The sequence below is a fragment of the Parus major genome, chromosome 5 (genome assembly GCF_001522545.3).
Source record: "Parus major isolate Abel chromosome 5, Parus_major1.1, whole genome shotgun sequence".
Lineage (NCBI taxonomy): Eukaryota > Metazoa > Chordata > Aves > Passeriformes > Paridae > Parus > Parus major.
In genome coordinates this window covers 28,150-41,538 of record NC_031774.1, presented here as the reverse complement: position 1 = coordinate 41,538, position 13,389 = coordinate 28,150, and the positions used below count along the sequence as shown (strand labels likewise).

The window sequence follows — 13,389 nt, the reverse complement described above, 5'->3', positions numbered from 1 at the left end:
ATATAATATAATATAATATTATATTATATTATATTATATTATATTATATTATATTATATTATATAATATATCATAACATAATATAGTATATCATAACATAATATAACATAACATAACAGAATAGAATAGAATATATTTATATAATATAAAATATATATTTATAGTATAAATATATTCCTTAAAATCTACCCCCCAAACAACAAAAAAAAGTAATGAAAGGAGGATTTTTTTTCCCCCTCAGGAAATGACAGCTTGAAATTTCAGCTGAATTTAGACAGAACCATATTCACAAAAATTGGTCTGTCCCAATGTATCCTATAGTCTAGTAAGAAGATTATTCAGAAAAGAAAAATTAACTCTATTATTTTATTTGAAATTTGCTTGGTATAAATAGGGAAAGATTGTTTCTTGTGGACTAAAAATATCTGTATTGCAAGATGTTGAATTGCTGAGATTTGTTTCACCACTTGTTAGCCAAACTTCACCCAACAGCTCCACTGTGTATTACAGTAATGCTGGGATATTGGAATAGTCATTTTAATAAGAACAGGAGAGTAAATCAGCACAGAGAAGAAAGCTTGTTTCACAGGATAAAAATGTGTGAAAGAACTCTCCCACTTAGGATTTGTAGTAAAACTCATTAAGCCTCAAGTTAATGACAGCCAGTTTGTCAGGAGGGGAGTTCATTGGTAGAACACCAGGCACATCCAGGCAACCATCAGCTTGATTGTCTAAATAATTACATTTTTGGTCAGCAGTTCCTTCTCTGTGCCTGGATGATGAGAAATCCCCAGTTCAGTTATTTCTTTTTTATCATATGTTGGGTCTTACTTGAATCTTTTGGAGTCAGATGAATCCAAAGAGTATAATTTGTGCTTTTTGACTCCTTAACTTTAGTTGCATGTCTAGACACATAAATTGATCTGTGTTAGCTATTGACCATTGTTGGCTAATGTATATATTTTATTTTGTATAAAATTTAGCAATCCAAATGATAACTTTGTAAGTACAAGAAGGGAAAAAAAAAGGTACTTTTTGTTTCAGATATGAAAAGACAAAGCCACCTCATTTCTGTTATTTTTTCTGTCTAATTTATTGGTGAGACTTTTCAGCATCAGGGTTTCAGAGGATAAAGCACAACCATTTATTCCAGAAGAAAACAAATCAGCTGCAGTGTGGTACTGTCAGTATTTGAATGGAATCATTATACATTTGTCTGTGGTCTTACATCCCCCCATACTGAACACCTCTCATGCAACATGTATGTAAAAGTTCAAGACAATTCAAATTCTTCTAAAACAATCTATGGTTTTATTCAAAGTCAGTATAAAAGGTTTTGTTCAGTGGATCTATACTAAAATAATTTTAAATGTAAATAGAAGCATAATTTCCTTTCCTTTTCTACTGGCTAATCTACAAAGTGCAGTTATATCTCACAGCATTACTGGAATTTTGGTTATTGTGATCTAAAAAGTGCTACCCACTTGGTATTTTATCCCTACCAAAGTAACTTTATGCTCTTAACCTGCTTGGTGGTTCTCAAACATTGCAAAAGTTGCCCACAGAGGTTGGGGAGGTTTCCATTCTTGGAGAAATTTCATCTGGGTATATTCTGTGTGAGGTGACATTGCTTGGGCAGAGGGTTGAACTAAATTATCTGAAAAGTCCCTTCCCCAAAGGTTCTGTGATTTTCTTTAATAGGAGAATCCAAAGACAAGATAATTTATATTCCTATCATACAGTCTCTTGACATAAAAAGTGGGATTTTTCTTTTCTGTGTAACAGATCTACTTTAAAATGGAAGTAAAAAAATGTAAAAAGATTCCAAATTCAGCAATGACCAAACTGAGTCTTTTTGATAAAAGGACTGAGGGTTTTTTTATCTCACTGATTGTAATAAGACCTGTCACAGACAGAAGGGCCATGTTCATCTCTCCAGTCTATGGTAACAAAACCAGGTAGAAAACTCCATTTCACTTGCTATTTCCATATCATTTTTAACCTTGTGATTGCTACCAAAAAAAAAAAAAAACCCCAAAAAAAAACAAATAAAAAAAACCCACCAGAAAAGCAACAAAAAAAGAAACAAAAAAATAAAATAAAAAAACAGAAAAAATTATGCTCATAAGCATAGTAGAGTGAAAGGGATTGAGACATGGAAATAAATAAAAAAACAGAAAAAATTATGCTCATAAGCATAGTAGAGTGAAAGGGATTGAGACATGGAAATTGGGTGGAAAACTGATTATTTCATCAGAATATATGTAAGACAATGCCATGAGCAAGATGTTCAGAAAGCCTGTGTTCTTCCTGGAGACCAGAGCTGAATTCCTGGTTGTTGGAGCTGCATGGAAGGAATGGCAGTGCCTCCTGAGTCCTCTAACAATGCTATCATGGTCTCAGTAGACAAAGAGTTAGAGACAGCTACCAAGCCTCAAGGATGTTTAATCTGAGGCCACCCTGAAGGTCTTTCCTCTTGTTTTCTGTCCAAAGGCTTCCTTTGCTAGTGGGGAACACATTGTCCAGCATCAGCATGCCAAAATCAATGTGCTATAATCCAAATATTCTGACATGCTGGGATTTGGGAGCTCAGCTCTCAGTGCAGCCATGATGACAAAGGTAGAATTGGGAAATTTTGACTTGGCTTCATAGCAAGATGCTTGGCTGGTGTCATGGCATTCACAGAGGGAATTTAGAAGCAGCTGGATTTCTGAGGAACACTTTCTGTGCTGCAGATCTCATTTCTGTGAGGACAAAAAAGTAAAGACTTACCCTGCTCTCATTACAAAGCAGAGGAAATCACTGGCATCAGATGAGTACTGCTACCACAGGAGAATACAGATAAACAGGCTTAGAAAAACCGAGACATCTGGAAAGATGGAGTAAAAATTGCACAGAAAATACAGTGTGTAACAGTACAAGTGGCTAATGGAAAAGCAGCCAAAAATCTCTTCACGTGGGACTGTGCTCACCTCAGCTATTCACAGTGGATCTGCACCATCTTTGAAAATTGCCAGCCAGGCATGCAGGATGTGAAAATTACTGTGTGATGGAAGGGAAAAGCTTAGAGCACTACCCTTTAGTCTACTGTCTTTCACAGAAGCAAGACAGATACTTATGATGGCTCCTTTTCCACCCCCAGAAACACAAATTTCATACAAAACCTTCTCCCTGACACAAAGGAGTCAGGAAGAAATGAAACCGAGCTGATGGATAAACACTCCCCTCTCATTCTGTGACCTGCAGTTTACTGCCCAGCTTCTCTGCAGCAAGCTGTGAGATAATGATGTTACATATGTCATTAAAGCCCCCCAAACTCTCCAGCTGAAAAACAGTTCATGTTGCCCTCATGTGTTTTTTCTCACGGTGTCTGTTCTCTAGAAAACTTCCTCTCATCTTCAAGGTAGGCTAGGGGACTGCTGGTCTGCTTTTCAAATTGTTCCTCACCTTCATATTCACAAGCCCTTATCGTTGGGCAGTCTTCTGTTCTCACCTTGTAATCTTCTGGCTGCTTCTGATAACTCCAGATTTCTCATTTCTTTCAGTGTTGGGCCATTTACTTGAATCAGTTTTTTGAAAGAAATGGCCTTTTTGCAGACCTCTGATGTATTTCTTGCTTCTTCTCCAGGGAATGCAAGACAAATTGCTTTATTCTAAAGGCCTTCTTTCACTTCTGCATCCTTGATCCTCAGCTTTTTAATCAAAAAGAGGTTGTGCTCTGCCTCCACTGCCAGATTTGTTTACCAATAAATATTCAAAAATTATCAAGAGCTACCATTCTGCTCTCTCCCAAATTCCCTTTTATGCATGGGAGGAATTTCTTTAATTAATTTCAGCTCTGAAAAACTCTTTGCTGTAATTCCAAGCAGCTGCTGTGCTGTCCCCACTGTTAATGAGCTTTGTCTTCATATGACTCGGAGAAGGACAGAAAGGGCCATGCTGGCTAAAATTGTTTGAAATTGGTTTGCAGCATGCAAAATAAAGTGGACAGCTCCTGTGTGAAATGGATTGCAGTGTCACTCCCCCCACTGTGGAAATTTAATCTGTCTGGCTGGTGAGAATGAGACTCACAGCAGGGGCAGAAGGTATTGACTTTACCACTTTTTAAAGAAAAATGTGTTGTTTTTTTTTTATTTTGGGATGGACTGGGGCTGTTTCATCTGAATTGTCATTCTTAAATAATTGTCTTTGTAGAAGCAGTACATCTCAACCTTCTGCCATCCTTTGAGAATTCAGGCTAGCTGTTTGCTTAGAGAGGTGCAGCCTGACACTCTGAACCTACACACAGTGTGAAAAATTGCTTTGATCAGCTTGTGTTTATAATTTAAGGCAGTAAAATAGAATCCTCACTAATTGTGTTTAAGGCATGATGTATTGTGTAATCCACAGAGAGATTCATTTCAAAAACACTGTAACCACAAAAACAGCTGTTCCACTGAGTCATTTTCCTAACGTGCAATTTAAAGCAAAACAGAGCAAAACCCACTCCCAGTTGTAACTTATTTGTGTTGATGGAGTAGGATAATGCTGGAAATGTGGGGAAAAACAACAGAAAACTCATCTCCACGTTCCTTTTTATACCAGAAATTTGGAAAAAGAAAAGGAAGAGACTTTGGAGCTAAAAATAAACAGTTTTGAAGAGATATTTGTGTCCTAATTAAATTACGAAGAGCAAGCCATGCATTGACAGTCAAAAATAATTTACAAAGATAGAAATGAATCTAAAGTTAGATGGAATGGAATTAAAATAACAAACCAAGATACATCAGTGAAACACCTAAAAAAATCATGTCACAGAGGTGCTTGTGTGCATATTTTCGTGGTGTTTAAGCCTAATACAGGCTCTGGAAGAGAAGCTAGTAAGAACTGGTAAAACAGGTGGAGGAAACTGCACTATGTGAAGTGAAAAAGCAAAAAAAAGACAAAATGTGCTGCAGGCACGGCTCTGTCATCAATTGGAAGTTGAGTGAGCAAGTGAACAAGCTTTTTCACATTTAGAAGAGCTCTTTTCACATTTAGAAGAACCCTTTTCACATTTTCACCTTTCATCCCACCCCGCTTTTGGAGGGAAATTATACGCTAGGCCCAAGTCTTATGCTGAATTCCAAATTATTTATTTTCCCTTGGTGGGGAGAGAAACTTGAACTTTTAATAAGTTTGTATTTTATGGCTGTTGCAGGGAGCAGAATTTAATTTGGAATCCAGAAGCGTTTGCCTCGCGCTCCGGAGATGCCGAGCTCCACGGAGCGCCGAGGCGTGACACGGACGCGCTTCTCTCCTTTGCAGATATCTCCATCAGCTTGCTGTCCCTGGTTGTCACAGCCTGTGGCCTGGCCCTGTTTGGCGTGTCCCTGTTCGTGTCCTGGAAGCTGTGCTGGATCCCGTGGCGGGAGCGGGGCTTGCCCTTCGGGAACAAGGACAGCAAGCAGGAGCCGCTGCACTACGCGGACGCGGACGCCAATGACCGCGACTACAGCGAGGATTACCTGGGGCAGCCCGCCGCCTTCCCCGAGGCCTCCATGAAGATCAGCCACACCTCCCCTGACCTCCCTCTGGACACCCAGGCGGGGAACAAGGAGAACTGCGTGCCCAATGTGCGGATGCAGCGGCAGATCACCGAGCCCACCTCGTCTGACCGGTCAGTAACTCCCATTTCTCTCCGTTACTCATGAATACGGGCCAAAAAGCATGGCACGCTGATCTAAGATATATATATCATCTTCTAGCCATGTTCCTTTTAAAAAGAATGTTAAATATACAAAAGTTATTCACTGAGGTGCACAAACCTCGTAGGTTGAAGTGACAGCATCACGATCCTATTCCATTCTTCTCCCAGCTGATGCCTTGTTGGGACTGCCTGAAAACAGAGGCCAGGCAAAGTGAAGGGAATAAAAACCATGTCTATTTATTGAAGGGCCTTCAGGTGCGTTTTGGGCAGACAAAGCCTTCCCCCCCAGGGGCTGCACCCAAAAATAGACCATGGGTCACAGGTTTTCACTGTTTTGTAAGTTTAATCCATTTGTATATTGGGGGTTAATCCTCCAATTACAGCTTCAGGTAATGAAGTCATTTACCCCAAATTTTCTCCCTCCAAATCACTTTTGTTTGCATTTCCCAGGGCCTGAGGCAGTGAGGTGTCCTGGATTCCCAGGCCAGGAGGGGAATTGTTCTGTCTGACCAAACTGGGAGAACAGCAGCTAACACTCTATATGGACTTTAGAGGTATACACTAAGGAATTGCAGGACTACAAATACATGGAAAATATAAAAGCTAAAATCCTAAGGCATCACAACTACTGTCTCATCGGTGCTTTTCCCTCAGGAGCTGGATAACACAGAGCCCTGTGTCCCTTAAAAGCACCAGGACAGCCTAGATTTAGCTTGTAAAGCATATTCATTTGCACTTAGCACTGGTGCTGAACACTCAGTAATATCTCCTCAAAGATTTTTCCAAAGAAGAAAAGTAGGGCAAGCTAATGCAACTCTTGCAAGAGCTAGAAACAGGATTAAAAAATCGTAGATTTTAGCCACAGTCATGACTGTGGGGTGAAGAGTGGCTGAACAGGAGTCAGTGAAGTGTCCAGGGGAGCTGGAGAACCAGCACAGGAGGGAAGAGGAGAGGGGGAGGCTGAGAGTTTGTGCAGGGGCAGGTGATAAAAGGATTATTTTTTTATACAGCAAGAATAAGGATCAGCATGTGAAGAGCCAGGAAATATCTGAGTCAAAGCAGAGGCACTTCAGTGGGAGAAGGTACAGCACTAGCCCAGTGGCTCTTTGCAAGCCTCTTCTTTTTATTCCTCCACAGGATATTCTGCACCTCTCACTGCCATGAGGAGCTTAAGGGTTGAATTTTATTTTTTCTCTTTGGTGACATGATAATATTTTATCCTGGAAAAGACTAAAGAATAACCATAAGATTTTGTATTTATTATACAACAAGAGAAAAAAAAATCAGGATAGCACATAAGAGGCTGTTCCTGCTTTAAGCATGGGTAAACAGATATTTACCAGGAATGAGTGAACAATTATAGCAGAGGAACTATTGCTGATTACATTCAATATAAATAGCTGTGGATTAATCCTGTGCAGACATTTTCCACATGATTTTTTTGTGTTCAACCTGAGCTCCTGGTGCTCCAATGCACTGAGTGATGGCTGCATAGAAATAGGACAATCAAATGGAAGTCATAGAAGATTAGGGTTTTGCCTAATCCAACTTTCACATTGCCCCACCTCAACAGGAATTGCAAATTTGATTTTTGTTACCATCCAGGAGGGAGAAATTTCAGTCACAGTAAGTGTGAATTATTAAATTTCACTGGACCAAAGCTAAAAGCAGCTTCTTTTCCTCAGCTACTGAAAGTAGAGGAGCTTTTCAGCCAAAGTGCCACAGAGTTTATTACATCAGGTGGGAGAGAAAAAAGGAAAACGATTGTTGGGGTGGTCAGCAAACCATTTCAGCCCAGCTTGGGACATGGGAGCAGAAAATGCCGTGGCATTAGCAGTGTGATGCTGAAGGTGGGCTCTCAGAAGGTGGGGTCTCACGGTTTATGTTAAACACCCGGCCCCGCCGCGCGTCGCGGAAACGCGCCAGGTGCCAGCAGGATCTCGGGTGTGCATTCACAGCCTGTCTCAACTCTTTCCTTTTCGCTTTAAGGCACAATTCACTCCGGAGACAGCTCAACCTGTCCAACCCTGACTTCAACATCCAGCAGGTTCAGAAGCAGGAGCAGCTGACGGGCATCGGCCGCATCAAGCCGGAGCTGTACAAGCAGCGATCGCTGGACACGGACGAGGGGCGCAGGAGCAACAGCAAGGCCTGTGGAAAACTCAACTTCATCCTCAAGTATGACTGTGATTTAGAGCAGCTGATAGTGAAGATCCACAAGGCCGTCAACCTGCCCGCAAAGGACTTCTCTGGAACTTCAGATCCGTACGTGAAGATCTATCTGCTCCCCGACAGGAAAACAAAACACCAGACTAAAGTGCACAGAAAGACCCTAAATCCAGTGTTTGATGAAGTTTTTTTATTTACTGTCCCGTACAATGATCTCAACGCGAGGAAACTCCATTTCTCTGTGTATGACTTTGACAGATTCTCCAGGCACGACTTGATTGGCCAAGTGGTAGTGGATAATTTTTTAGATTTGGCAGATTTTCCCAGGGAATGTAATATTTGGAAGGATATTGAATATGTCACCAATGTAAGTATTATATTTTTTTTTTTTCTTTTTGAATTTTATTTGTTTCTGACTTTATTTCCCTAATCTGATTATAACTGAAATTGTCTGTTGAATTTGTGAAGGAAAATACTCTATCCTCTCTCTTTCTCAAGCTTTGACCTTAATCCAGGGAAATTGACAGTACATTTTCAGTCCTCATTTCTTGTTCTTTGGTTATATTAAAGAATGTTTTATGTGGAGACAGTGGGTTTAGTCATTGCCCTGCTGATAGGGCAGAAACGCCGGAGAATGTTTTAATCTTACTTAATCTGAAATTTACTTAAGGAAATATTGCTTTTCTTATTTTGCCTGTCTTCCTGTTTTGCATGATTTTTTATGTAAGTTACAGCACGCTAATCAGCCAGAACTGCAGATTCAACATTTCTTGTGTAGCAATCTTAATTTCTTAAAAAAACTATTCTCATAAAGTCAGAAAAGCCCACAGCTATAATCCAGCCAAACAGAGTTCAGACAATGCTGCTCCATGAGAGAGTGAAACACACTGAATTGCTTTAACTCTGTCTTTGCTGTGTTCCCAGGGAAATGAGGAATGTATTTTAGCAGTCTGTATTTCAGTTATCTGTTAGCAACTTCTGTGCAGGAATCCAAACAGTGATTAAGTATAAAATCATGGAAATTGCTTCCAAGAAAGAAGGAGCTTTCTACTCAGAGCAGGAGCCTTGTAATGCCATTAGAGATGAATCCCACCTCAGGAGGACAGACCTGCAGTGAGAATGATCCATTACAGAAATCCACAGGGGGGAAGGCACCGGTGCCAAGTGTCAGTAAATATTTCATTTGCTATGTCAAACCACACTCCAGTGGAGTGCACATTTTAGAGTCAAATCAACCAGACATCATTAGCAGTAAGATCAAAGGGTAAGTTTGCTAGACCTCAGTTCAGGAAAGTGCTGATGTATCTGCTTAGCTGAGAATGAGAAGTCATTGAAAGGTAAAGGATGTTCTGAGACAAATGACTTGCCTGAATTCAGACCCTCACCTTATACCTCTGTGGTCTGGTAACATGCCCATATTACACACCAAATTGATTAATTTTATTTATTTATTTTCCCCTTGGAAAATTCTATATGAAAATGGATATTTTCCTAGCTTTAAGGGGAATTCTCTGCACAATCCTGTTCCACATGAGGATGGAAGTGCAGCAGCAGCAGCAGCACAAGCAGTTCCTCACTCAGGGTACAGGCAGGGGCACGGACACTTGGTGTCAGGGAGGACAAACCTGGCTTTTGTGGGAGAAGTTACTGCTTTTCAGCTGCAAGGGAAAAGTGAGGATGTGACAGAGCAGCTGACAGTCATTCCAAGTGAAAGGCTGCCTTCATACAGCATTAAGTGTCCTAAGATCAACTTCATTCTTTACACTCAGCTGGAAGCTGAATGTGCATGCACACTGGGGCTGCTTTGATATGAAGGGGTCCTTTTTCCCTGCTTTAACTTAGGCAAAAGATTGGCTCTGGTATTTTCTTTTGAATCACTTCTTCCAAATTTCAGAAGTGATACGGCATATCATTTGTATTCAGATTTTCTGTAATATCTGAAATGAAATTCAGGACTTGAGTCATTTATTAATTCCTCCTGGTACCAATTCTCCCATGAAGTGTAACCCTGTTTATCCAAACAGAGCACACGACCTGTCACCCAGACTTGTCACTGGCTCTCCAGCTAACAGAGGCATTTTCAAAGCAAGTGACTCATGGTGCAGAAGAGACACATCCCATTTTGGGTAATGTGACTTCTGAGATAAGAGTATCAGATAAATGCAAGTGTGGCTTACCAATTCACATTTCCAGAACTTCAAAGGTTAGAATTCATTCTGTGAGGTTATGAGAAATACTCCATGCATCATTAAAGAAACCAAGTTTCAGCCTGTTCTCTTGTCTGTGCAGCTGAGATATCTCTCAGCCTGACAGCAGAAGCTGGATCCTCATCCAGGGCTACTCTGTGAGCATTAATGAAACTCAGAAAGAAATGTTGGCAAAGTTTTGAGCCCCGTTGGGCAGTTTAAGGTTGGAAAACAAAACTGTGTCAACTGTAACAGGTTTTCAATAATTCATATTTGAGCGTCGTCTTGTTTCAAATAATAATTAGGGAACAGAAAAATGCTGGGCAAAGACACTGAAGGGAATTCACTTTATGTAGGTCAACAAAAAGTGCACACAGGAAGGGGAAACCTAGGAAATGAATGACAAGAAGGGAAGCTCCACACAAACTCCACATGACAAGTTTGTCATATTTCTGAGGAGTACAATTCATTTTAATTCCTTGTGCATCTTATTACACTGCCTAACCAGCCAGCCCAAAGGCCTTTATTTTACATTCTCCATTTTATTATGTTCTAATCCAATTTGACACAGCAATATAAAAGAATGTATCAAATCCTTCTCTGCCCAGCAAAATGTCCTACTTCAAGTGAGCACTGCAGATTATGCCTGAAATGTCAGCTTTACTGCAAACAATGCCATTAAACTGACCTATTATGGCATGTGCTTTCTTCTGTTTTTTAATAACAAGAGAAGATTTTTTTATCCTTAATCAGCAGTTTTCATTCTTTGGACTACAACATCTGTTACCATCCCAGAGTTTGAAATTATTTCTTAACACAGACACAGATCAGCATAAACACTTTTTTACGTGTTAAAAGCAGTCTGATGCCAAAGATGAATCTCCAATATCAAAATGACTGTTCTTCTAATCCCAGGTCCTCTGAGCATAAAAATCTCTCCCTGTAACACTGACACTTTTTTCAAGCAGATAAAAAGCAGCAGTGGGCTGTATAATAATGGTAGAAAATAATTGGTAGAAATAAATGGTAGAAATAATTAAGTGGATCAACTTTAGCATGAGCATGAAGTGAACTAGATAAGCTTTTTTTTTTTTTAATATCTACCAGTCAGATTACAACTGGTTTCTGGCTTATCAAGAGGAAAATATACTTTTTTATTATTATTTTAATTTTTTATATTTATTTTTAGCCTGGGTTTCTCTTGTTGGCATGTTTTTTAGTAGCATCTAAAACATAATCAGGGCTTGGGGTGGGGGTTTTTGGATGCATTTGTTCATGAACTAATGGTATGTTTGAAGGGGAAAAACAAGTGGTTGATATTTCCTTGGTTGCCATCTTCAGACTCAGATGGGCTCAAGTTAAAACACATGGCTTTGTCACAAGATAAAATGGAAAACCATGAAAGAAGAAGGTGTCAGATATAAAACAGGAAAGTCTGTTTCGGATAAAGGAAAACCTTCTCTTTCAGAAGGTGCCAAGTATCCTCTTACATAACCTGCTGAGCCCCTGGGAAGGAAAATCCTTTGTCAAGAATTGCTTGTTAAACATCACTAGGCCCATGCAGGGCACAGAGAACGTTCCTGCCAGCTGGAAATGCAGCTCTGCTTCATCCTGCCTCTTGGGATTCTCCACGTGCTCAGCACTTGAGAAGCAGGTGAACTTCCTTGAGGAGTTTTCTCAGCTCAGATGAGGGGGATAACTGGAGTAAGGAAGTGCTTTTAGCAGGCAGATTTGTGGTTCTGGTCTTAGGGTGTAATAGCTGCTGCCACTGATGCTCTTTGCAGTTGTCAAATATAGTTATGTTTAATATCTAAATATAATTATGTTTAATATCTAGGCATGGAACAACAAAAAATGCTCTTTTTTCAGAGTGATTAAGTTCACATATACACTTAAAAAAAAATCCTGTTCCTAACACCCCATTGGCAGCTTTCTCTCAATAGATCGTGGTGCAAAAGGAAATGGAAATACAGGGAAATATTTCTGAATCTAAGAGAAAGGAGAGTACAGGAACAAGACCCAGGGCAATACAGATAAAATTGGAGAAGTAACATGCCACAGACTTTAAGGCATGTGTTTACTAAAACCCAAAAGAGAGTTATGGATAGTTCAAAGCTATGAAGGGACATGAGCTGTATATCAAGTTGTTCATTTTCACATTCAGAAAGAACCACAATATGCCAGAAATTTCAAAGCTAAGAAATTGATTTTGTCTGTTTGTAAAAATCTTCAAGCTCTGTTAGGGCCTGGGATAGGATTCACCTCGTTTAATGAATTTATTCAAAAATTAAAATTAAAAAAAAAAAAATAAAAAAACCACCAAAACACAATCAAAATACAACAGTGTATCAGATAATGCTGAATTCCTATTGCACAGATTCAGGAAGTAAAAAATATTGAAAACAAAATAATTAATTTAAAATGCATGTTGAAATGCATGTTAGTGTTTTGACAAGGAGAGAGTTAAAAATTAGGGTGACTGTAAGTATTTGAAATTCTGCATTCTAAAAATGCTAATTGTTCACTGCTGTTGTTCTTGAGTTTGCCAGAGCAAGAAAGATTTGAGAATTTGTATTTTTAGGCATTTGTGTTGTGTAAGTGAGATGCAACTGGAATCGTAACATCACCAGAAGGAAGTTTCAAGTTCCCTGTTTGGGAGATGTTAATGCCAACCACAGAACGTGTGGAAGAGAGATGAAAAGAGGCTGATTTTTTTCAGTCAGTTCATGGAAAGCATAATAAAACCAGAAAACACTGAAATCTGACTGAACTGAAACAACTTCCTCAAAGGCTGCGTTGCTCAGGACCGTTCCTGCTCAGCATCTGCCAAACGCTCCTGAATAGGTGCAGGACATAAAGCTGAGCTTAAACCCTCAGAAGTGGGGGGAAATTCACATTGTCTGAAAGGAGCAGGGAGATTGTGGGGCTCAGCCAGGGATGGCTGGCTCAGGACACGGTGCTGCTGTGGCAGGGATGGGAGCAGGTCTGGGATGTGCAGATCCCTGGCACCGGCGTTAATCCGCTCTGTTCGCTCTGCCTGATCTCCCCCGACAGCGTGCAGGCTCTGGAGCTGAACCCACCTACTCCACTTGGGAAAAATGCTTAGCTTGTCAAGATGTTTTAGCTAGTGATTCTGAAATCCCTGCTCTGGCAACTCACAGGCCTTGGAGAAGCGATGGCACCGAGCTCAGAAAAGCCTTTAATGTATTTACAGTGGTTAACAAAATTTTGGAGTTTGAGGAGGAGCAGAACCAAACCAAGTCTCTGTCTCTGTTTATGAATCAAACCCAACCACTCAATGTCAAGTGCCATATCTACCTTTTTTGTGTATCAGAAAAAAGGAAACAAAAGGGGATTTTTATTATT

General features: G+C 40.0%; 1 protein-coding gene across 3 annotated transcripts in view; it reads left to right on the top strand.

The window, feature by feature from the left end:
- The window catches only part of SYT9 (synaptotagmin 9), a 66,188-nt gene that overhangs the window by 25,039 nt on the left and 27,760 nt on the right, over nucleotides 1-13,389 (top strand). For all 3 annotated transcript variants that reach the window (XM_015632275.2, XM_015632274.1, XM_015632276.1), the window contains exons 2-3: nucleotides 5,287-5,638; nucleotides 7,658-8,204. In XM_015632275.2, coding sequence (XP_015487761.1) covers nucleotides 5,287-5,638; nucleotides 7,658-8,204 — 899 coding nt within the window. The remainder of the gene's footprint in view (nucleotides 1-5,286; nucleotides 5,639-7,657; nucleotides 8,205-13,389) is intronic.